Genomic DNA, 22,168 nt, shown 5'->3' on the forward strand with positions numbered 1-22,168 from the left:
TTTTCCTATCGCCTGTTTTCTCTTTTCCACTCTCTGGTACACACTAACATTTGCAGGATCTGAATGTTTGTGTAAATAGCTTTGGTAAGTTGTGGAGGAGGGAGAAGGCGTGTATTAAAAAGGTGGTGTGGGCTGAATGATTGGTGCTTCGGCCTGGCAAGATCCACTTTTTAATGATGTTTATTCACCGAGGAGCCTGGCTACCACATCACTTTCTCACAAAAATAAACCCATCAGAACTATATGTGGCCATTGCTAACGCACTTTTTTTTTGCTTACTGAAAATCTGTGTAATATGTATGTGAATATAAGTGCATGCTTTCGCTCTTAAACACTTTTCCAAAGTCATATTTCAGCTTTATGTGGCCCATGTATGAACATTATAGAGTTGTGTTATGAGCAAGTTATTCTGGCAGTATAAGTTTTCCACCTCTCACACTATGTTATGATCTGCTGGTATTGCTGTGTCACCATAAAATGGAAAGCAGTCACTGAATGGTGCACAGACCCAGTGCTAGATTGGGATTTCCAAATATTCTTCAACACAGCAAATAAAAGCACCACAGTAATAAAAACACAAAAGGCAAATCACTTCATTAAATTTCACCACGGGCCCTAAACTATGAAAAAAAGCTCCGCTCTGTGTCTGTCGATAGGGTTTTGTTTTTTTTTTTTGCATGCTTGCAAACCGCCAACCCGTATCTGTAACATATGTGGAAGAAATTATGCAAAAGCATTCAGACGCAGCACTCCATAAATAACCAGGGAGCTGTATAAGATTCTAGGTTTAATTTGATGGATGCCACTGACATTGCCATATTATTAGGAATATTCTAGCTCCCTTTATGCTGGGTAGCAGCTTTGAGTGTTCTGCTGAGATATCCCTTTCACTCTGTTGCTTGTTAACTGTGAGAAAACCTCTGTTTACTCTGTTATGTTTGGCAAACTGTGCAGTGGGACAGCTTGCACCCTGCTCTCGGCTCCACGAGGTCTTTCATGGGTGCCGGACAGGGTTGCATTAAAAGAAGCTTTGTCGCAAAGCAACAGGTTCTCAGAGGCAGAAAAATGTCAATTTTGGCTTGTTGGCAGCCAATTCTCACCCCCCCTGAGTAATGATGTGTTTTATTTACGCTGTCCCTTAAGAGCACAATCTAGCCGCAGTCCATAAACCGTAATTAACCGTTTAGCCTTAAGCTTCAGGCTACAGATGGGCTGTCTCATAAATTTACACATTCATTCGTCTTCCCAAAGTCAACCTGTCCTCAACTTCCCACTTTAATGAACCTGGCTGTTTGGACATCCCAGCTTTGTCCTTCCTCATTTCTTTTTTCGATAAAACATCAGGCAGGCGTATATTAAAGGAAGAGATTATCTCTTGTGCCAGCACAGACACTCAAACCTTCTTCTTAGCACGGCTTAAGCTGAGCAACTTGGGGTGACTCGCAGCCTTTCCCAGGAGGTGAGCGCTGCTGTCTCCTTCAAAACCCCCCGTGAGGCTCTCACAGCGCCGTGCACCCTCATAGCAGCTGCGGCGGTCAGAAAACACGTAGCTTAATCATCATTAACACGTGTATTTGTACCCCCTCTAGTTCAGAAAGTATGGCCACAGCACCTTCTTAAAGGTTAATGTGATTTGTCCAGCGGTAATGTACACTAATAAGGTGCTTAGACCCTGCCATATGTTTTTGCTAGACAATGCTTTCTGACTTGAGAGGCTTATGGGGAAACCTCTCTGTGGATCTCTTCGATGGAGGAGGCTACAACAGATGGTCAGTTGGTCTACTTTAGTCAGAAAGCTTGTTATTTTGCACACTCCTTCCTTGGGGTTATTCTAGGCTTTTCCAGTTTCCCCCAGTTGTGATTCGAACTGAAAGAAAGCTCTTAGATGTGATCTCAGATGCAGCAGTGAAATATTAGTGGGAAGGTTTAAGTGTCAGTCCCATTGCCAGTTTAACAAACACTTTAAGTTCTTTTAGGGTTATTGTGAAATATCAAACAGAGGACTCTGTTTTAGTTGTCACTGATCCAGCTGTGTCATTCCTAGATCTGAAGGGGATGCGCTGCGTTTAATTAAATGGTAATGGTGCATCGAGATTCAATTAAAGCAAGGAGGAATCGGCTCGAGCACTTTGAGCGCCCCTTTGTGTGCACTGACGCCTGTGTCTTTTTCCTTTATCCTGTAGTGCAGCGGTCCCCAACCCCCGGGCCTCGGACCGGTCCGTGAGTCGTTTGGTACCGGGCCGCGAGAGTTGAGGCTCAGGTGTGAAATGTATAGTTTTCAGGGTTTTTATCGGTTTTCAGCGTTATTTTGTTATCGTTTTTATCGTTTACTCGGTTTTCCTGGGTCTTTTCACGTGTGTTATGAATAAATATTCTTTTTTTCGGTACCGGTACTAGTTTTATTTTGTTGTATTTATCCGCGACACCTTAAAGGCCGGTCCGTGAAAATATTGTCGGGCATAAACCGGTCCGTGGCGCAAAAAAGGTTGGGGACCGCTGCTATAGTGTAATGGCTGCTCACGGATAAAAACCTTTTATCTGAACACCATCGGTCTGATGTCTTGCATTGGAGAAAACCCTTGAACAGAAGGCAGAGTTATCACATCAGAACTTAGTGGCTCTGGTACAAAAACACCTCATGGAAACATGGTGCCAGAGAGTTCACTATTTTCTTTACTGATTGAGGCAGCACACTCCTCTCGGCTCAAACCTCGATTCCTTCTGTGCAACAATAAATAATACTGGTGGCAGTAGCTTTGAAAGCAATTTTCTTTGACATTTGAATGAGATTTTAATGAGACAGTGCGTAATAATGCGAGGTTTTACTCACCAGAAGTGTAGTGTCGGGGGGGGGCAGGTTTGCTTTCCTAAATGACTTGAGATTAACCCCTGAAATAGGATTACGCTCATGGCACAAACATCGGCAAGAGGTAAGGTAGTGCCTTGATTACCTTATCTGTCTTATGGCTCTTAAGGCATACTGGTGCTATGAATGCAAACAAAACTGATCACGCTTTCCTAATATCAACTTGAATATGCTAAATATGCTGGTACATATGTTGTTGAATATTGTCTTGGATAGTTTTTGTTTCATGGAGGCTAATAGCATTAGATTACCTTTACAATGTCTTTAATGTCTGTGGTTAATGCAGCCCTATAAAAGTTTAAAATTTACCTTAAGAACTACTGCTCACATAAAAGAAAGGGTCTGGGGACAGGACTTGCCAATGGAAAAAATATTTGTCTAACCGCAGTGCATGGCTGCCACTGGTAGGCAGCTGACTTCCCGCTGCAAGTTTCCACCAGTTCTCTTTCCATGGTAAAATGATGTCATTTGTCGTCCAGCGGTGGGCCAAATTGTGCTCTGCCAGATCCAGGCAAATTTCCTCGCCATATCCCTGCCGTGCACGAGGTGACACCCGCCTTGTCTGCAGTAATCTAAATCATTGACCCTGACACTCTTCCCTGTGCTTTGCCAGATTCCAGCGAAGACTGTTTGGAGGAGATGCTGGCATTTCTCAGCACTCTTGGAGAGCATTCCTCTCCTGTTGAGTCACTCCCTCCACAGAAAGAAGAACTGGACGGAGATTATTTTGTACGTTTAAAAAAAATGCTCCGGGATTGATTTCTTACTATTACAGGTACAGGATGCAGAGGAAATTTAAGAATCGGAAACAGATGATGACTTACTCGACTGCAGCGCTGACCCTGTTATTTAGTCTGCCGTCATATGAATCTCAACAATGTCTCACACCAGCCATAACTATTTGAAACAACTGTCATCTACATACATTTGCATACCTGCCAAGATATAGTGTTCCTTTACTAAATCTGTCATCCCACGCAATGTAACAAGATAGATCTGAACTATTTACACATCGAACAGGATGCTTGGAGGGGGTAACAGCTGCCAGGGGGTTATGTGATATCAGTTAGCCCCATGAGGCCAAGAAGGCACGTTCAGAAACTGCACGGAGTTGCATGATGCTGTGAGAAGTGATACACCAAGAAAGATGTGAAAAATCCTCAATTTGAGCCCACGCCTATCATCTGCTGGGTCAACGCAGGTTCAGCTTTGGACAGAGGAGCGTTAGAGGGGGTGGGGTGTCTCTGTTCTGTGCTTGCTAAGGATTAGCTGGTGTAACAGTGCCCTGGGCCCCAGAGTCCCTGATGTGTTGGGTGACAGAGTCTTTGAAGGTCCCAACAGAGAAGGCTGACCGTTCACAGGCAGTAAACAGGTTGTGACATCACATCCTGTGCAAAAATGAAATGCCTAAAAGGAGGGCGGTGTGCTCCACATACACATAGATGCACACAGTCGGTGCTAGCGTTTTAGCTTGGCTGGCTTCCTCTCTTAGTGAGGGGAACAATGCTATTGAAATGCGACTGCTGCGCTCGGTCGGTATCAGTTAAGTTCAGAAAAATACTGCGGTGCGCTTGATATTCAAAAACAAATCATTCCTGCATTGACTGCATTGGTAGACAAAGCCACTTAGCTCTCAGAGCCTCTTATCAGCCATCAGCAGCTCCAGCCTGTACAGAACATCTTTGATCAACAGCAGTCTTAGCGAGTTGCTGACTGTCAAACACACTTTACTTACCACCTGCGGCTCCTTGCTGGTTAATTTAAAGTGATACAGACGCCTTGCTGACTTGGATCGCTCCTCAATTAAGAGGATCACCTGAGGAGGAGCGAAAGCTGCTCTAATCTATTGCTATAACAACCTCCTGAATGATGATTCATGTCAAATGAAACTTGCTGAGACAAACGATACCTCGGGTCCAAGTATAGGCGGATTAGAAAGCTACAGTAAAGCATGATGTTAATTAAATAATCTTGCTGACACATGTTGTGGTTATTACATAATAAGTCTGCGATGAAGCTATATAGAGGGGATTGGTTTACATTTTATGCTCAGATTATGTTTCCGCCACTGTTAATTCTTTGTATTTGGCACCAAATTTGTGGTCAGATGTCCCGTGTAACTAGCTGCAGAGAATGTTGTTTATAAGCGGATTTTTCATAATCACAAATATTTGTAAAGGTGGAAATACAAAATTCAACATTGCCTATGTATGGGTATAAACACGGGAGTCAGTATAGCTAGAGCAGCAGAGGCCTCTTCAGTGATTCGCTTTGGTAATGAGTCACTAAAGATTAGTGTTGTATGGTTTCTGGGTCTCTTTTGGGATGAAATGTGTTTACTGTCACCTCTTTTTGTGTCATTTATTTTGCTTCTGGAATTCAGCTCTGTTTATTCTGAATGCCAATGTTAGCCACTTCTGTTCTGACCAGAAAACCTGGGTGCATTACAAGCCTGAGGCCAAATGTCTGTTTATTATCATAAAGCCAGGCAGTGAAGTGATGTTACGGTAAACTATTACAAATCTCGTTTTTTGAGGAATCCCCAGCCCTCCTGAAAGAAGTGGCTGCGGTATCCAAGCCCCACAGTAATGTTCAAATTTGTTGATGTTCACAGGGAAAGATCTCTTTTGTGCTCTCTGCCCGCAAGGACCCAGAACTCAGTGTCAGCAATTCCCAGCTGTAGAGCCTGTGGAGGATTTTCTTTGTGCTCAAACACACAAACACACACACTCTTAAGTAGTTTGAGCATAGTTTGCAGGGAGCGCTGATTTGCATGTAATACACAGGTCTCTAAATTATATTGCTTTTAATACTGATAAGGTAGTAGCAATTGATATTCAGTTTTATTTATATAGCGTGAAATCACAACAACAATTGCCTCAAGGCTCTTCATATTGTAAACTAAAAAACCCACAATAATACAGAGAAAACAGAGAAACCCCAACAATCAGATGACACCCTGTGAGCAATCGCTTTGGTGACAGTGGGAAGGGAAAAACTCCCTTTTAACAGGAATAAACCTCTGACACAACCTTTTAGTGGCGTATAAATATGACTGAAAAACATCATTGTGTCAACAGCACTCTCGGGAGACTGCAGCAGCAAAGATGTTTCATCTGACTTCCAAATGAGAAGAACTGGTGCAAAATATAACAGCATGTTGGCCTGATTTCCTCATATTTATAACTAATCCATGCTGGCTGCGCAATAAAGCCATAGAATCCCTCTAGCTTTCTTTCTGACCCTCCACCCCTCGGCACCCACTTTTCTCTGATTCTTTATTTAAGAGCATTAAGAGAGAATCTTGGTGGCCACCATCCAAATGTTTTTTATTATCTCTTATTAATCCAGGCCTCCACGGTACACAAGTTCAAGCATCTGATGTTTTGAGCAGCTGAGTACACAGGGACATGAGACACAAGATCGGGATCGTGTATGTTTTTATTTGGTTGTATTATAGTTGACATATTCACACAGATTCCTGAAGAGAGCTACAGGAGGGAACAACTACATGTAAGAGGTGGGAAAAATAGCTCCTACGGCTTTCACATCTCAGCTTTTTTCAGTCCTCAGGTGCTCTCTGTCCTTGTATTATTCATACTGTAAACCATATGGTAATCATTAAGAACTCAAAATAGCATCAAGCTTTTAAGGATGTCTCCAGATCCCATATTGTGACTTTCAGTAACAAGCCTGAAAACTCGCACTTATGTTTGGAATATAGATTAGCCAGTTCGCTGTGCCTTTTAGGGATGGATTATAAAGGGCAGCTCAAGCAAGGCAGATGCCTGAATGTCTTTTTTCTGTTCAGGTTTTTCTGCATTGCGGCTCGTTTTCATCTGCTATTGATTTAAATCCATCCCCCCGGGTCGCAGCAAACCGTGTTTCGTCACCTGCTCTGGGAAAAAAAAAACGGTCGGATTTTTGCTGAAAATAGCACTTCTTCTCGCTCTAATATCTCGCACAGTGCCGCGCACCTTAAAATAGATACCTCTCTGTGGAGATTAAATCGGTGAGCGTCCAAGACCCCAGGAAGGACGCCTGAAAGATTTGGTTTCAGAGACATTGAGCCCCTTTGATGTGTTTTTCGCTGATGTGCGTTGATGTGACAGTACAACCCGTGGAAAGTGCATACCCACGACTAAAGACATTTTCTTGAATTAAATGCAGCAGGAACAGTGTGGTCGAGCCTTTGCAGGAATGTGAATTGCTTCAGTGTGGATCTTGCTGCAAATGACAAGTCGTGTACAATAAATCATGTGTCCAAAGTCAGAAGGGGACTTAATGGCACTCACGTGTCCCCACAAAAACAGAGTTTGTAATTCTGTCACTTGGAATAATCTCCATATTCGGTTTGCTGAAAGGTTAATGAGTTGTTTCTGTCCCAACAAGTGAGTCAGTTTCTCCTTCACTTCTCTTTAAGGTGATCACTCAAGGAGAAGTAAACTGCTACTGTCAGTCATGTTTCTTTTTTTCTTTCTTCCATCTCCAGGCACTCCATCACAGAGTGGGACAGGGACGGTAACAGTTATGGTGGATGACGTTAACGATAATGTCCCCGTTTTCACTTCTTCTATCTTTCACACCACCATCATGGAGGATGCCCCAACTGGGACAGATGTGCTTTTGGTCAACAGCTCTGATGCAGACGTGGGAGTTAATGGTGTTATAAGGTATTCTTTTTCATTTTCAGTTGTTTATTCCAACCAGACTCCAACTTATTGCAGTCAGTGGGACCCCTGGTATGCTGTAGATATTCTGATCATTCAAAGTGGGAAATGGCTCTTTTGAACAGGATTCATAAAATGAAACCACTCAAACATATTCAGATAGTTGAAGTTTGAAATTCCCTGAACTGACTTGGAAAATCCGAGTTTTCCCAAAGATCTTTTTCTAAAGAACATGAAATATCAAATAGAGTAAAATAAAAACATTAGTGTCCACACGTCACTGAAGCCACTTCTTATAAGATGTCACTCTATATGGTCCCAGGAACTACTGAGTTCCACAGTCAGGCCAGCTTCAGTTTGATTTCATGCTCTGATTTTACACCCTGGTGTGAAAATACCCTTTTGGGGCCATACAGTAAAACTCTTTAACTCACTTCCAGCTCTGTAAAATTCCAGACCAATGTTGCAATGGATGATAGAAATTTAGTCACGGAGTGTAGCGTCATAGTCAAAACCCAAAGTCATTGTTTTGGGGTGCGATTTTCAAGCTTTTTCACACTCACAAGCCCCTCCAGGGGGAAGCTTGTAAGAGTTTCTGGCCAGTCTCTCTCAGGCCGGACACTGACTCAAGTCCAGCCCCCTCTCTTTCTTCGGCAGCCCCACTGGGTACACATTTGCTCCAGTTTCCCAAAACATAGTAATGAGGATGTTAATTGTCTATGACAGAACGAGATGTACCCATCAGGGGTTCGGGGCCCAGAACTGGTTACAAATAGTTATTAGTTTTGATTTTCACAGCCCGTTAAATGTAAGTCCCGAGCTTGGACTTGTCTCTGGACTATGTTCTGACCACAAGCATCTGTGGACAGTTTACATTGTTTTCAATGTCCAAATAAGCTTTGCACCAGCACTGCATTCACACATTGTTCTGCAATTTGTCATCCCATCTCTGGAGGGGGATGCTTTTTCAAGAAACCTTTTCAAAATATGCACTGGTGTGTACATGTATGTGTCAGCTTACATTTATGTCTGGGTCCTGCTGGAGACTCGGGAGATACAGGGTGAAACCTGATATTTGTTTGAAAGCAAAAGATTTTAGCCCCCTGAGTGTTGACTTGGTATTATGTATGTTTTGTTTGCTTTCTATACCATGTATTTTTATAAGTATTAAAATTCTTGTCATTTTTGGATTACACAATAACAAATATAACAATGAGGAAGATAAATCAAATGCATGATTCTGGAGAATGCAGCCTAGACCCCACAGAGCATGAAAGCAAATGGACACTTTAGTTAAATATGTCACTGATTTGATGTGACCGCAGTGTAGTGTGGGAACCATCTCTGACCATATTCCCCCCTCACTGTGCTAATGTGAACCTTGAAACAGTGCCCTCTATAGGCAACTTTGTCGCACTGAACAAGGTGCTTCAGTCAGTGCAGAGTAGCAGACTACATAACTACAGTCTATATATATGCAAGTATTTGATGTCAGAATCAGAATACTTTAATAATGCCCAGGAAATTATGTGTGGATGAATTCAAAATTGCTGTTTCAATAAAGAATAATAAAAGATATCCAATAACACCAAATGAATAATATTGATTTGTATTAAAGATGACTGCAAAAATTCCTGATACAGCATCATTATCATCATCAAATTGCTATGCAGTCTTTGTTTTTGTTTTTCACTAAAACATGTCCTTCTGTGTTTATCCTACAGCTACAGCCTGACCGGAGGACGCGGTCAGTTCTCCATCAACCCAGCTACAGGACAGATTATCACCAGCTCCCTGCTGGACCGAGAAGACAGGGCCAATTACCAGCTGCTGGTAGTGGCAACAGATGGAGGCCAGCCCGAGGGCTTGTCCAGCTCTGCTACTGTGTCCGTGACAGTGGCCGACATTAATGACAACCCCCCACGTTTTCACCACCACCCCTATGTCACCCACATCCCCGCATCTACTGCAGCAGGTGAGCACATGCATTAAAAGGTGCTAAATAAAAGTTGTGGTGTGCACCTTTTCACTCTGTCATTGTACTGTGTTATTAGGCATAGCTTAATATTTTAACTATGTCAGAAAATGCTAAAATTAACTAAAATGCTAAAATAAACTCTATTTTTTAATGTCTACATAAGTAATTAGTCTGCTAAATCACTGTGCCAAAGACTCATTCATTCACATTTATGTCTTCAGGGTCCTTGGTCTTTGCCGTTACTGTCACTGATGAGGACTCTGGTTCAAACGCCCAGCTACACTACTCCCTGATGGGCCGCAATGCTGAGAAATTCAAGATCGACCCAGTCAGAGGTGCCATCACTGCCAATGAGAGGCTAACTGGAAATTCAGAAGTTACACTTACAGTTCGAGTAAAAGACGGCGGAGCTAATCCCAAAACAGATACGACTACCGTGACTGTTCGCTTTGTTACTGGAGGAAACTTCCCTGTCATTAAGTTGAGGGAGCATGCATTCACATTCCCTGAAAGCCAGCCAAGCAACCACATTGTTACAACTGTGACCGGGTCTTCTATGAGAGGCGGGCCGCTGTCATATTACATTGCCAGTGGGAACCTGGATAATGCTTTTCATATCGACCAGCTGTCAGGCAAGTTGTCTATCAGACATCCACTGGATTATGAAAACATACAGAAGTATGTCCTCTGGATTGAGGCCAGAGATCAGGGCTTCCCACCTTACTCCTCTTATGAGAAATTGGAAATAGCTGTGCTGGATGTGAATGACAATCACCCAGTATTTGATAAGGATCCCTTCCATGCTGAGATACTGGAGAATCTTCCACCCAAGGGGGTGCTTATGGTCTCTGCCGTTGATCTGGACAGTGGGCCAAATGGACAGCTGGAATATGCCATCATTGAGGGCAACAAAGAGAACAGTTTCAGCATCAATCGAGCCACCGGTGAAATACGAACCACCAGGCCACTGGACCGGGAGAAGGTGGCTCTGTACACTTTGAAAGTCAAAGCCACTGACCGCGGTTTGCCACCCAAAAACACAATAGTCAAAGTACTAATCAACGTACTGGATGTGAATGACAATGCCCCCAGGTTTTCCAAGATCTTCAGTGCTACAGTGGCTGAAAATGCCCCTGTGGGTTACACTGTCACCAGAGTCACCACCACTGACGAGGATGCCGGTTCAAATGCCATTAGCCGATATTCAATTACAGATACCAGCCTTCCATTCAATATTAATCCAAACACAGGAGACATAACAATTAGCAGGCCACTCAATAGAGAAGACACTAATCACTACATTGTCAAAGTGTCTGCCCATGACAGCGGCTGGACAGTAAGCACAGATGTCACCGTATTCATAACTGATATTAATGATAATGCCCCCAGATTTAGTCGACCGTCTTACTATCTGGACTATCCTGAGCTCACAGAGGTGGGCTCTCTGGTCACACGGGTGTCCGCCACTGATCCCGACGAGGATTTCAATGGCAAAATTTTCTATTTCATCCGATCCCAGTCAGAGTATTTTAGAATTAATGCCAGCACTGGAGAGATATTTGTAAAGCAGCAGTTAAAATATCAGAACTCAACAGGTGCTAGCAGTATAAATATAAACCGCCACAGCTTCATTGTGACAGCCTCGGACCGAGCACTCAAGCCTTTGATGAGTGAGACAACAGTTATTGTGAACATTGTAGACAGCAATGATAATCCCCCTGAGTTTAATTCCCCCAGCTACTTTACACCTGTCACTAAAAGTGTAAAAGTTGGCACCCGACTGCTCAGGGTTGTAGCTCAGGACAAGAAAGATTTTGGCCTTAATTCCGAGGTAGAGTACCTAATGACAGGTGGAAATAGCTCTAGTAAATTCAAACTAGATAAAACAAGTGGATGGATTACTGTTGCCTCTTCGCTTACATCAGATATGAATAAAATTTTCCAGATTAAAATCACTGCAAGCGACAAAGGAAATCCTCCGTTGTCTGCACAGACGACAGTGAGTATAGCAGTTACGGAGGAAAACCACCACACACCCGAGTTCTCGCATAGCCAAATCTCAGCTACTGTACCTGAAAGCCTTGCTGTGGGAACAGCAATAAGGACCCTGTCTGCAAGAGACAAAGACAAAGAGATGAATGGCCTTATCACGTACAATATTACTTCAGGCAACGACAAGGGTCTGTTTGCACTTAACAGTAGAACTGGAGTGTTATCCTTAGCTCACCCTCTGGACTTTGAAGAAAAGCAACAGCACGAGCTTAGGGTTTCAGCCACTGACGGTGGTTGGATTGCAAAAACAAGCTACGTCTCAGTCACAGTACACGTGACTGATGTGAACGACAACCCTCCTGTGTTTGATCCTGATGAGTACTTCCCCATTGTGCAGGAGAACGTTCCCAGTGGCACCACCGTGATCAAACTGAATGGTACAGACCTTGATTCGGGAGCTAACGCGGTCATGGCTTATGTGATTCAATCGTCAGACAGTGACCTCTTTGTTATTGACCCGAACACGGGCATCATCACCACCCAGGGCTTCTTGGATTATGAGGCTAAGCAGGTCTACCATTTAACAGTCAAGGCCTTCAATGTCCCAGACGAAGAGCGCTGCAGCTTCGCCAACGTCAACATTCAGCTAAAGGGAGCCAACGAATACGTGCCGCGCTTTGTCTCCAAACAGTACTACTTTGAAATCTCAGAAGCTGCTCCAAAAGGAACAGTGGTAGGGGAAGTATTTGCCAGTGATCGAGACCAAGGAGAAGATGGAGTAGTTTACTACCTCATTTTTGGTAGGAGCAGAAAGAAGGGCTTTGGCATCAACAAGAGGACGGGCCAGATTTATGTCACAGGTACTCTGGATCGTGAGAAAGAGGAGAAGGTTTCACTGAAGGTGTTAGCCAAGAATGCAGGAAGCATCCGTGGGGCAGATATTGATGAGGTGTTTGTGAATATCACTATTCTTGATGCAAACGATCCGCCTGTTTTTACTAATGAACTTTATGATGTCCAGGTCAGTGAAGGTCTCTCACCCGGTGGTCTGGTGACTTTTGTGAGTGCTGAAGACTCGGACTCTGTCCCAAGCTGGAGCAGATTTTCCTACTCCATAGCTCCTGAGTCTGATAAAAATATTTTTACAATCAACGCAAAAACTGGCCAAGTGTCTGTGGCTGCAGAGCTAGACAGAGAGACAATTCCTGTGTATAATCTGACGATTCTCGCTGTGGATACTGGCACACCTCCCGCAACCGGAAGCACCACGGTGATTGTGAATCTTGAAGATATCAATGATAACGGCCCGACTTTAACTAAAACCTACGCTGAGGTCATGGAGAACCAGAGAGCTGGCACTGCAGTCACAACATTGACAGCCTCTGACCCAGATCTACCACCCAACCAAGGCCCCTTTCTATATAGCCTCCTCAATTCTGGCTCTGCCAAAAGCTACTTCAGTCTTAGTCCAGCTGGAGTCTTAACCACAAGTCGGGAGATTGACAGAGAGCAGATTAGTGATTTCTACCTCTCTGTTGTGATCAAGGATTCTGGCGTGCCGCAAATGTCCTCCACGGGAACAGTTCACGTGAAAATAAATGATCAGAATGACAACCCTTCAGAGCCCAGGTCCATGGAAATCTTGGTCCACTACTTTGGAAACATGTTTCCTGGTGGTTCTTTGGGAGACGTTAGACCCCAAGACCCGGATATTCAGGACAGGTTCCACTGTTCCCTTATACCTCCATCTTCAGGTCTGTTTAGTATCCCAACTGGAACGTGCAACCTCAACTCTAAAGCTCGCTCAACAGATGGAACGTTTGACCTAACCATCCGCAGCAGCGACGGTGTCCACGGTTCAGTTAGTAACACAGCCAAAGTCCTCTTCGTGGGCTTCAACAATGCTACGGTGGATAACAGCATACTCATCCGACTCCACTCTGACGGAGTCAAAAGCTTCCTCACCAACCACTACCTCAGCTTCCTACGCATTGCCAACTCTCAGCTAGCAGGACTAGGCACAGGGGTGCTGATTTATGGAGCATTTGAGCTCAACAATCAGACTTTCGTGATGGCAGCTGTGAAACGTGGCCACGGACAATATGTCAACCCGAGCGGCGTGGCCACATTCTTCCAGAGTATCAAAGACATTTTATATAGACAGAGCGGGGTGCAAATAGATGCGGTGGACCATGATCCTTGCACACGCAACCCGTGCCAGAATGGAGGCAGCTGCAAGAGGCGTCTCAGTGTCGGGCCTGATATTAAGACAGAAGAAAGCGTCCCAGTGATCCTTGTTTCCAACCACCCCCTGCAGCCCTACGCCTGCAGCTGCAGGCCAGGATACACAGGAGCTCTGTGTGAGACGGACATCGATGAGTGCCAGCCATCGCCCTGCCACAATGGCGGCACCTGCCATAATCTGGTGGGGGATTTCTCCTGCACCTGTCCAGAAGGTTTCACCGGCAAGGCCTGTGAGAGGGATGTCAATGAATGCCTTTCCAATCCCTGCAAGAACGGGGCGCTGTGCCAGAATTTCCCAGGCGGTTTCAACTGTCTCTGTAAATCCGGCTTTGCAGGTACTACACACGCAGGAGTCACATTTTATGTTTGACCTTAAAGCCACTCGTGTTAGGCTTGGAAAAAAGCACGCGGGGACACGCACACATGCGCGCATTAAAACTCCCACAATACTGGAGTCACACAGATGACTTTAGGTCCAATGAAAATATTTGCTTCTGAATGTTTCCAGGAGGTGTTGTAGCCATAGCATACAAGCATCACTGCCAAAAACAGTTTGATTTTTGGATTGCTGTTTGGGGGGCGGGGGGTATCAGCTGTGATGCATATCAGCCCGCCATGTTTGCTTTAATAAAGAGGATGATGCGAAGCTGACCGTAGTCAGGACTTGAGTCTAGGCTCCACACGCAGTTCACCACTATCGCATTTCATTGTGTGTGTTCATGTGCATGCAACTCTGGCCACACACAGATACATTTCTGATCCAACTGTATACACAGGGATTTCTTAATCAAGGATTTCTCATTTGGCAGGGTTTTGAGCTGCATGACAAATGAGCAGCTTTATAACAGATCCAATCAGGCCTTTTAATTTGGAAATGTAATGAATATGCTTCATTATTACCCTTGATAAAAAGGGAGTGGATTTTAAGTGGAATTACATTCAAGGTCATTTGGACCTGTATGTTGTTCAGCCTCTGACTGTAGCATCTGAAAGGCATTTTCAAAGCGGGCTGTAGCAGGCAATTTGCCTCAAGTCAAGTCATTACTGTCCTTTTTTATTATGATGATAAAAAATGAACACAATTCTTTAGGTTTCATCAAGATAAATGACCCTCCTGCAGAAAGGCACCTATTGACTTACAGTAGTTTGCATGCCCTCCTGGTGAACTCTCAACTTCCTGTTTCCACAACTGGTGTTTGGCAGCAGAATCTGTCTCCATTAAGCAACTTGTCTCAAGATTTACAGCATAAAATGCATTTTCAAAAGTTCATTGTCAATCTTTTTCTATTTAACCACTCATGAACCGTTTGTTCTCTCGGAGCCAGTGTATTATTTGTATTATCAACGTCGCATTCCTTATCGTGATGTTTAAACTTCATTTATATGTTTGTTTGTATGTATGGTGGCCATTTGTGTACATTCCAACTATTTGCCTTTCTGCCCTGCAAAAAAAAATCCCACACAAACAAAACAAAACCCTAACCAAAAAAAAACAGCCTCGTCCAAACATAATTTGCAATGAGTTTGAAAATCTGATTATTCCTAGTGAGAGGAATCTGCCAGTTGAATGAGATCATTTCGTTTTTTTCCTATAAAAGTTTCAAGATGTTGTTTTTGGTCAAATGATATCATCTTGGGCAAGCAATGCTATTTCCAAAATAGCTTTGTGAAACTGCACTGAAACAGGTGAACTTACAGTTTTCACTTTTATCGTATTGTTGTTTGAGCTTGAATGAGATTTAAAGGTGTAGTACGTAGTTAAATGGATCTTTTTTTTTGCAGTGCATTTCTCAGCTGTGAGGCGATGAAAGGCGTGCATGACTTGGCCTGTGGGGAAAGTGAACTGTGTTCCCTTTGGGGTTTTCCTGTGTTGTCTGCCACCCCATCCATTTTAATTTGTGTTGTTCTGTGAACCCAGGCAAAACGTGTGATTCCATCATCAATCACTGTGAGTGTAACCCGTGTTTTAATGGCGGGTCCTGTCAGAATCGAGTGGATGGATATTACTGTCATTGTCCATTTGGTAAGTAATAGTAGGAAACTTTCAGGGTATTACAGAGTCCCGCTAAATTGAAAAGCAAGATGGACAAATTCAGATGTGCACTCTCCCAGCAGCTATTTCATTCTTAACCTTTGATTTCTTAAACAAATGTGGAAACTGTCATGTCATTTTTTGTCTCCATTTTTCATGTGTTGTATTGCTGTCCTCAGTAGTAGTCTCCAGTTGATGCAAGAAAAAAAAAGTTTTCAACTTTTTGAAGAGTCTTTTGCAAGACTGTGATCGCACAGCTACGATATCTGCTTTGTTACTTCTATATACAAAGCAGATAATGCTGCTTGATAAAGATTCTGCTTTATCTGTAGATATTTTTATCACAGCAGCACTGTGAATCATTCATTGGCTTCCTCCATGATTCCACTTTCGGTCTGTTTTTTTCTTCAGGGGTTTTCGGCAAGCACTGCGAGTTGAACAGCTATGGCTTTGAGGAGCTCTCCTACATGGAGTTTCCGTCTCTGGATCCCAACAATAACTACATATATATCAAGTTTGCTACCCTGAAGAGCAACGCGCTGCTTTTATACAACCACGATAACCAGACCGGAGACAAGGCGGAGTTCCTGGCTTTGGAGATCTTCGAGGGACAGATGCGCTTCTCTTTTAACTTGGGAAGTGGAACTTATAAATTGATGACCATGATAAAAGTTTCGGATGGGCAGTTCCACACAGTCATTGCCAGGAGAGCTGGGATGGTAAGAATTCCTGTTTTTTTACGATAGAAAATATCTCATACTCTAAATGTTTCTCATCATTCGCTCTTGCTTTAAGTGGCATATTAGTTTTTATGGGTCTAGCAGCAAAAACATTTAGGAAAATCAGAAAATGCTGCATAGTTGCAAAGGGACTGCACATTCAATAGCATTTATGTCCTGAGCTTTTATAGCTGAAGCTGACTCCAAATTTGGCCTTATATTCTTTTTTGCACCATCAGATGATAATTAAACTTCCCCAAACCACGGGTAGCTCAGCTTATGGTTTTCATGGTTTGTAATTATATTTTATTGCTAGTTGTGATTTACAATACCAGGATCCAAAATGGCCATGAAGGTTGAAATCCTGTCTCCTGTGCTCTGAATGAGAGGCTTCTCCCTGCCAGCAATGCAGTGGCAAGGCAGGAGGAGGAAAAAAAATCCAGCTAGGCCCTGTCAAGCCTTCTATAATGTAGCTCTCCTGCTGGACTTCAAATCTGTCATTTCCCACCGTGCACTGGGAGTTTCATAGGAAGCTGGTAAAATCGTTAAATTGTCAGTTTTGAGATGGTGCAGAGTGACGGGTGTAAAGGAATACAGCACACGTTGAAAGCTGTGATTCTGTCTGCAAATGGTACCCGGTGAATATTATGCGAAGGTGGTCGTGTTGGGGCTGTTGAAGAATGAGAGAGAAATGTGAGTGTGTCACGCCTGAAGTGCCAGCTCCCTTGAGCGGTGTAAAGTGAACCTGATCACCGTGTTTGCAAAAGGTGCTACGGATCATTTTGGTGGCCAGGCTTGAGGTCTGTTCTGCGTTCCTGCACCTAAATTCTGAGCCAATCCCGAAAGCAGACGCAAACCACGGACACGGTCATGCACTGCTTCACCGTGAAGGCTCCAAGTAATCAGAGGGAGCAGAGAGTTCACAGATACTGCAACCATCTCAGTTACTGTCATCTCTGCAGGAATTAGTTTTAATTGTCAAATACCATAAATGTTAGGCAAATTGTCTCAGTCCAACGAGTTACAGTGTACGAAGACGTCAGTTTTAAACCACAGTAATGGAAAATGTTAATAGTTAAAGGTTCAGTGGAGAGTTTAAGGAAGGATGTAACTGTTTCCAGCTTTAAAGCATCCAAAGCATCGGTGTCAAAATTCAAACAGCCATATTGCCTTGTTCCAAGTGAGTTTATCTTAATGTCGCGTCCTTTAATATATAATCTACAGTACCATTAACTGTATTTAGCAAAAGCATTTGAATGCAACATCAAAGTGCATTTCATAAAGTTTGACATGTTTCTCTTTGCTTCTGTATTCGTGGTTAACACTGCAGCTATTGGTCCAAGTGCCATAAACAAAGAAAAAGAAAAAGTCATTTCTAATGTAAAATGTGAAATTTCTCAACTGTTACTCATTAGCTCCCAAACAGAACCATATCCGTGTCAGATTTAGCTTATTTTTTTAACCTAATGAAGGCCAACTGGATTAGAGCTGTTTTTGAGAACAACTACTTCTTTCGGCTGCTCCCTTTAGGCGTTGCCACAGTGGGTGATTTGCCTCCATCTCACCCTATCCCTGGCATATCTTTGTGTCACAACAGCCTTGTGCACGTCCTCCTTCTCTACATCCATTAAATGTCTCTGTGGTCTTTCTGCCTTCCTCCTGCCTGGCAGCTCCAACTACAACATACTTGTCCTCGTGTTGCCGTGCCGGACCATCTGCTCTGCAGTCTGAAAAGCTGATCAATTTCATTTTGCAGAGTTTGTAGTAATCTTTGAGGGCATGAAAAAAAGAGGAGTAGTGGTTGAAACTATAAACAGAAATCTCCATGGAGATTTGAGAATACAAAAAAGGAAAAACCTTGGATGAGTCATTCTTGTCAAAGATGCAGTGTTTCTGTACTCTTAGATCACATTTTGGTGGTGAGTAGAAGAATAATAAGCATTATTTGGATTAAATTATACATTAATACCAATTACAGTGATATCGTGTGAGAACAAACTCAAATCTTCTGACAATGATGTTTCAAATTCAGTTTGACAGTTTAGGACTGCCGCTGATTAACACCAGCAGCAAATCATTAAGTTTTGGATTAGGTGAGTTATTTGTCCTAGAAACAAGCACAAAACAAATGTTACTCAGCTCATGTACCACAACAGAGAGTAAGGTTGTGGTCCCACCCCATTGTATTAGTCATGGGGAAAACAATGATCTCCTGTGGTGCTTTCTTCAAATTTCCTCCAGTGCTAGCCAAGCTGAAAAATACACTCCTCATTTTTTGGGGGATGCATTTGCTCTTCATTTCTAAGGTTTCTTTTGAGAAATTATTCCTCCTGCACAGCTCGTGACAGTTGACAGTGAATGCAGAAGCATGACTGCAGTGCCTTTGATCACAGGAAAAACATTAATAAAATGTTTATGTGGTTCTGATGTTCTTTATGGCGCCTCGGAGTCACAAATGCGTTCTGTTGTTCTTCGACTCGTTCTTGTCTCTGTAGTTTTTTCTCATTTGATTATGTGTGTTCGTGTGTCTGACTCGGGTGTGACACGAGTGTACTAAATGAACTCTGTGTGTGTGTGTGCCCGGTGGGTTGTGGATGATTTGTGTCAGAGATGCAAGCCAGTGTGGTCCGTATTTACTTAAGCTCCACGAGAGGTGGAGCGTGATTGCCCTGGTTTTTCAACACGTTCACACACTTTTCCGGGCAGTTTCCTCACCAGCCCATTTTTATTATTTTTTTCTAGCAGGGTCGTTTCTTCTCTGAGCACAGAGGGAGAAAAGAGAATAATCCACATCTGGCCAAAAGCTTTTGTCCCATTAACGGGAAACGGGAAACGCTTGCTGTAATGTATGGCATTTCTGTGCCCCTCTCCCATTGAACACTCATGAAATAAAGAAAAATAATGTGACTGCATGGCTTGTGGTGAACAAAGCTCACATTAACCACTGAACAAGACTTAGGAACACAAATGTTCAGGAACATATACTGTAACTCATCTGAATGAAGTAACCCTCAGCTTATGGTGCCAGAACTCATGAGTAAAAGATATGCCAACGGTGCTTGAGAAAATATTTATTTATATTCACACATTCTGATGGGTTTTAGGGTTTAGAAATTTGCCTTTAAATACTTCAGGCAGGGAATCGGGAAGGAAATACAATTGGTTTGAGGATTTTGTTCTCTTGTGACAATAAACTTTGAACAATAAGCATATAGCACCCATCAGGTTGCTCTGTCCCTCTGTCGTTCACTGTCACAATATGGGGTTTAATTAAACAGCTGTTGCCATCTTTAGAAGAAAGAAAAAGCTTAACATTTTTGGAAATACTTATTCACCATCTGGTATAACAGAGAGAAAATTAATACCGCTTTCATATATAAGTTGGATATGATTTTACCAGCACACAGCTTAGCTTAGCACAAAATGGAAAATCTTTTGAGTACTGAACTTCAAAGATGATGCTAGCTGGATATTATAACCCTCTGACAGAATAAGTCTGTACCAGGTTTTGTGCTAAGCTAAACAGCTTACGGCTATAGAGGTCGTGCTGACACGTGAAGCCAGTCATGGCGACAATTTAGGATCAAGTGACAGAAGCCTAAAGACTGGTCTGCAACCACCTGGCAACCACTGGTTATGAGGTGAATATGAGTATTCCTTGACCACTTGTCGGTGGTTGTTGGATGCTGAAGGCAAGAATTTAGCTCAATTTTCCACAGGTTGTAGACTTTTGTTTTGTTTTATTTTAATGAAGATATAGTCCAAAATATATTGAATTACTCCATTAATAACATAAAATTAGTTTAGTTACTCAAATATTTTATTTAACCTGCAAAGAAAATGGTTTAGCACTGGTGCCCTATTTTGAGCATATTTTTAGCATGTGTCCCTTTTTTACATGGGACTGTCTTTAAACTGACCACTAACAAAAGGAGTATAGATACATTTGCTAAAAAACAATTTGAAATGCATCCTGTGTTTAAGCCCCAAATGAAAAGCGCGGGGGGGGGTTTCCACATTCTGGAAAAACACTCTTAACAAAGAAAAAGTGACTGATAGACTGATATTGACTGAGTGTTTTATGGCCCACCACAAATAACAGTGAGTGACACATGTTGTTGGTGTTTATGTCAACCACACTCTTCCAGAAACATTTTTTTACTTAAATGTAATTTCCTCCCTGAACAATAATTGTGTGAGTCAGTGTAGCTTCACAGCTGTTTCTCTTAAAGAGAATCACACGTGACAGCAGTATGTGTGTTCTTGTCATCATGCAGGCTGCATCCCTGACCGTGGACCTGTGTGGTGATGACCAGGAACCAGGCTACTGTGCTGTGAGCAACGTGGCAGTGCACACTGACTGGTAAGAAAGCAGCACACACACACAAAAACACATATATGCATGTATTGCCCAGTACGCTGAACAGCTGTTTCTATGATCCGTAGAAACTGTGAATGGGAAAGCGCTGTTGACAGTTTCACTTCTGAGGACTGGAAAACTTGATGAATAATTTTTCACAACTGTAAAAATAATGGAAAGTCATACATAACCAAAAGGTTTTGTATACCTGGTGTGAGCATACTTGTCTAATATTTTACAGCTGTTGCGTTGCGCTCTGCAGTGAATCAACACTTCATAATCAAGAGGTTTAATTAACCACATATTGTCCTTCTCGTCAATGGATGACGATCCGTGTTTTCCAACATTTTATGGCTTTAAAATGTTGCTGTATGTGCAGCAGCTTGCACAGATGTTCTGTATCCTTGAACTTTTCAACTTTTCTAGAGGTTACCTTAGAAGACTCATTACTCTGCCACCTCCTTAGTACAAATTCCATTTAATGTCCAAGTGTGTCCTTGAGGCTCTACTCAGGCACTCGTGTAAACCAAACTGTGTATTTCGAGGACTGAGAAGACATCTAACGCAACATCCAAGGTCTCGACTGTATTCCTCTGACATTCTCAATACACTTGTCAAAGTTTACATCTGAAAATGAGAAAACAGCTTACGTTTCAGCTGCCATTTCTCAGGATAAACTTAGCATGGTTTATTTCCCTTTGCTTAATTTAGACATTTTGTGAGTTAAAGGACCCACAAGATGATTCATAAGAACAAAGTGAACTTTGTTAGGAAGCTTCATAACAGTAAGCAGCAATTTATATTTTTGTCTTGCCTTAACTGTTTTTCTTTAAGCAGTACTTTAGAGATGAATTGCAGAGGTTCAACCTTTAGTTTCACAGTGATGCTTCCAGTTCTATTAAGTGCTAATCTCTAAAGTAGAGAGCAAAGAATGAAACTTTACTTTTGTTCAAACAAATATTTCTATATTTTTTTCTAAATTTTTATGGCTATTCTGGTTAAAGTGTTGACCTTTAATTCTTTTTATTATAGTGAAAATTCCTTAATGCTGTAGACAAAGCATTGTGACCTTTACTCCTGTGTTACTGTCTAAGTCTTCCGTTGTATGTAAATTGCTTAAAATGCCTTTCTCTTACATATTTCTACACAAATAACTCAAAGTCAGAATGAAGTCATCTGTTGCAAATATGTGATATATGATGTAAACCGTCATTAAATTACTGGATGACCAGTGCTGCTGCACAGAGCCAGGCCCTGTGGGGCGAAAACTTTAGACTGTGCATGTTTTCCTGTGTGTTTTTCGCTGT

General features: G+C 42.6%; 1 protein-coding gene across 1 annotated transcript in view; it reads left to right on the forward strand.

The window, feature by feature from the left end:
• Window positions 1–22,168, forward strand: part of fat4 (FAT atypical cadherin 4) — a 106,446-nt gene that overhangs the window by 73,155 nt on the left and 11,123 nt on the right. Inside the window, exons 7-12 of the mRNA XM_080901876.1 lie at window positions 7,359–7,539; window positions 9,261–9,511; window positions 9,736–14,085; window positions 15,669–15,773; window positions 16,194–16,501; window positions 20,779–20,864. Of these exons, the coding sequence (XP_080758002.1) occupies window positions 7,359–7,539; window positions 9,261–9,511; window positions 9,736–14,085; window positions 15,669–15,773; window positions 16,194–16,501; window positions 20,779–20,864 (5,281 nt within the window). The remainder of the gene's footprint in view (window positions 1–7,358; window positions 7,540–9,260; window positions 9,512–9,735; window positions 14,086–15,668; window positions 15,774–16,193; window positions 16,502–20,778; window positions 20,865–22,168) is intronic.

This window comes from Rhamphochromis sp. 'chilingali' (assembly GCF_963969265.1).
Source record: "Rhamphochromis sp. 'chilingali' genome assembly, chromosome: 13".
In the NCBI taxonomy this organism is placed as follows: domain Eukaryota; kingdom Metazoa; phylum Chordata; class Actinopteri; order Cichliformes; family Cichlidae; genus Rhamphochromis; species Rhamphochromis sp. 'chilingali'.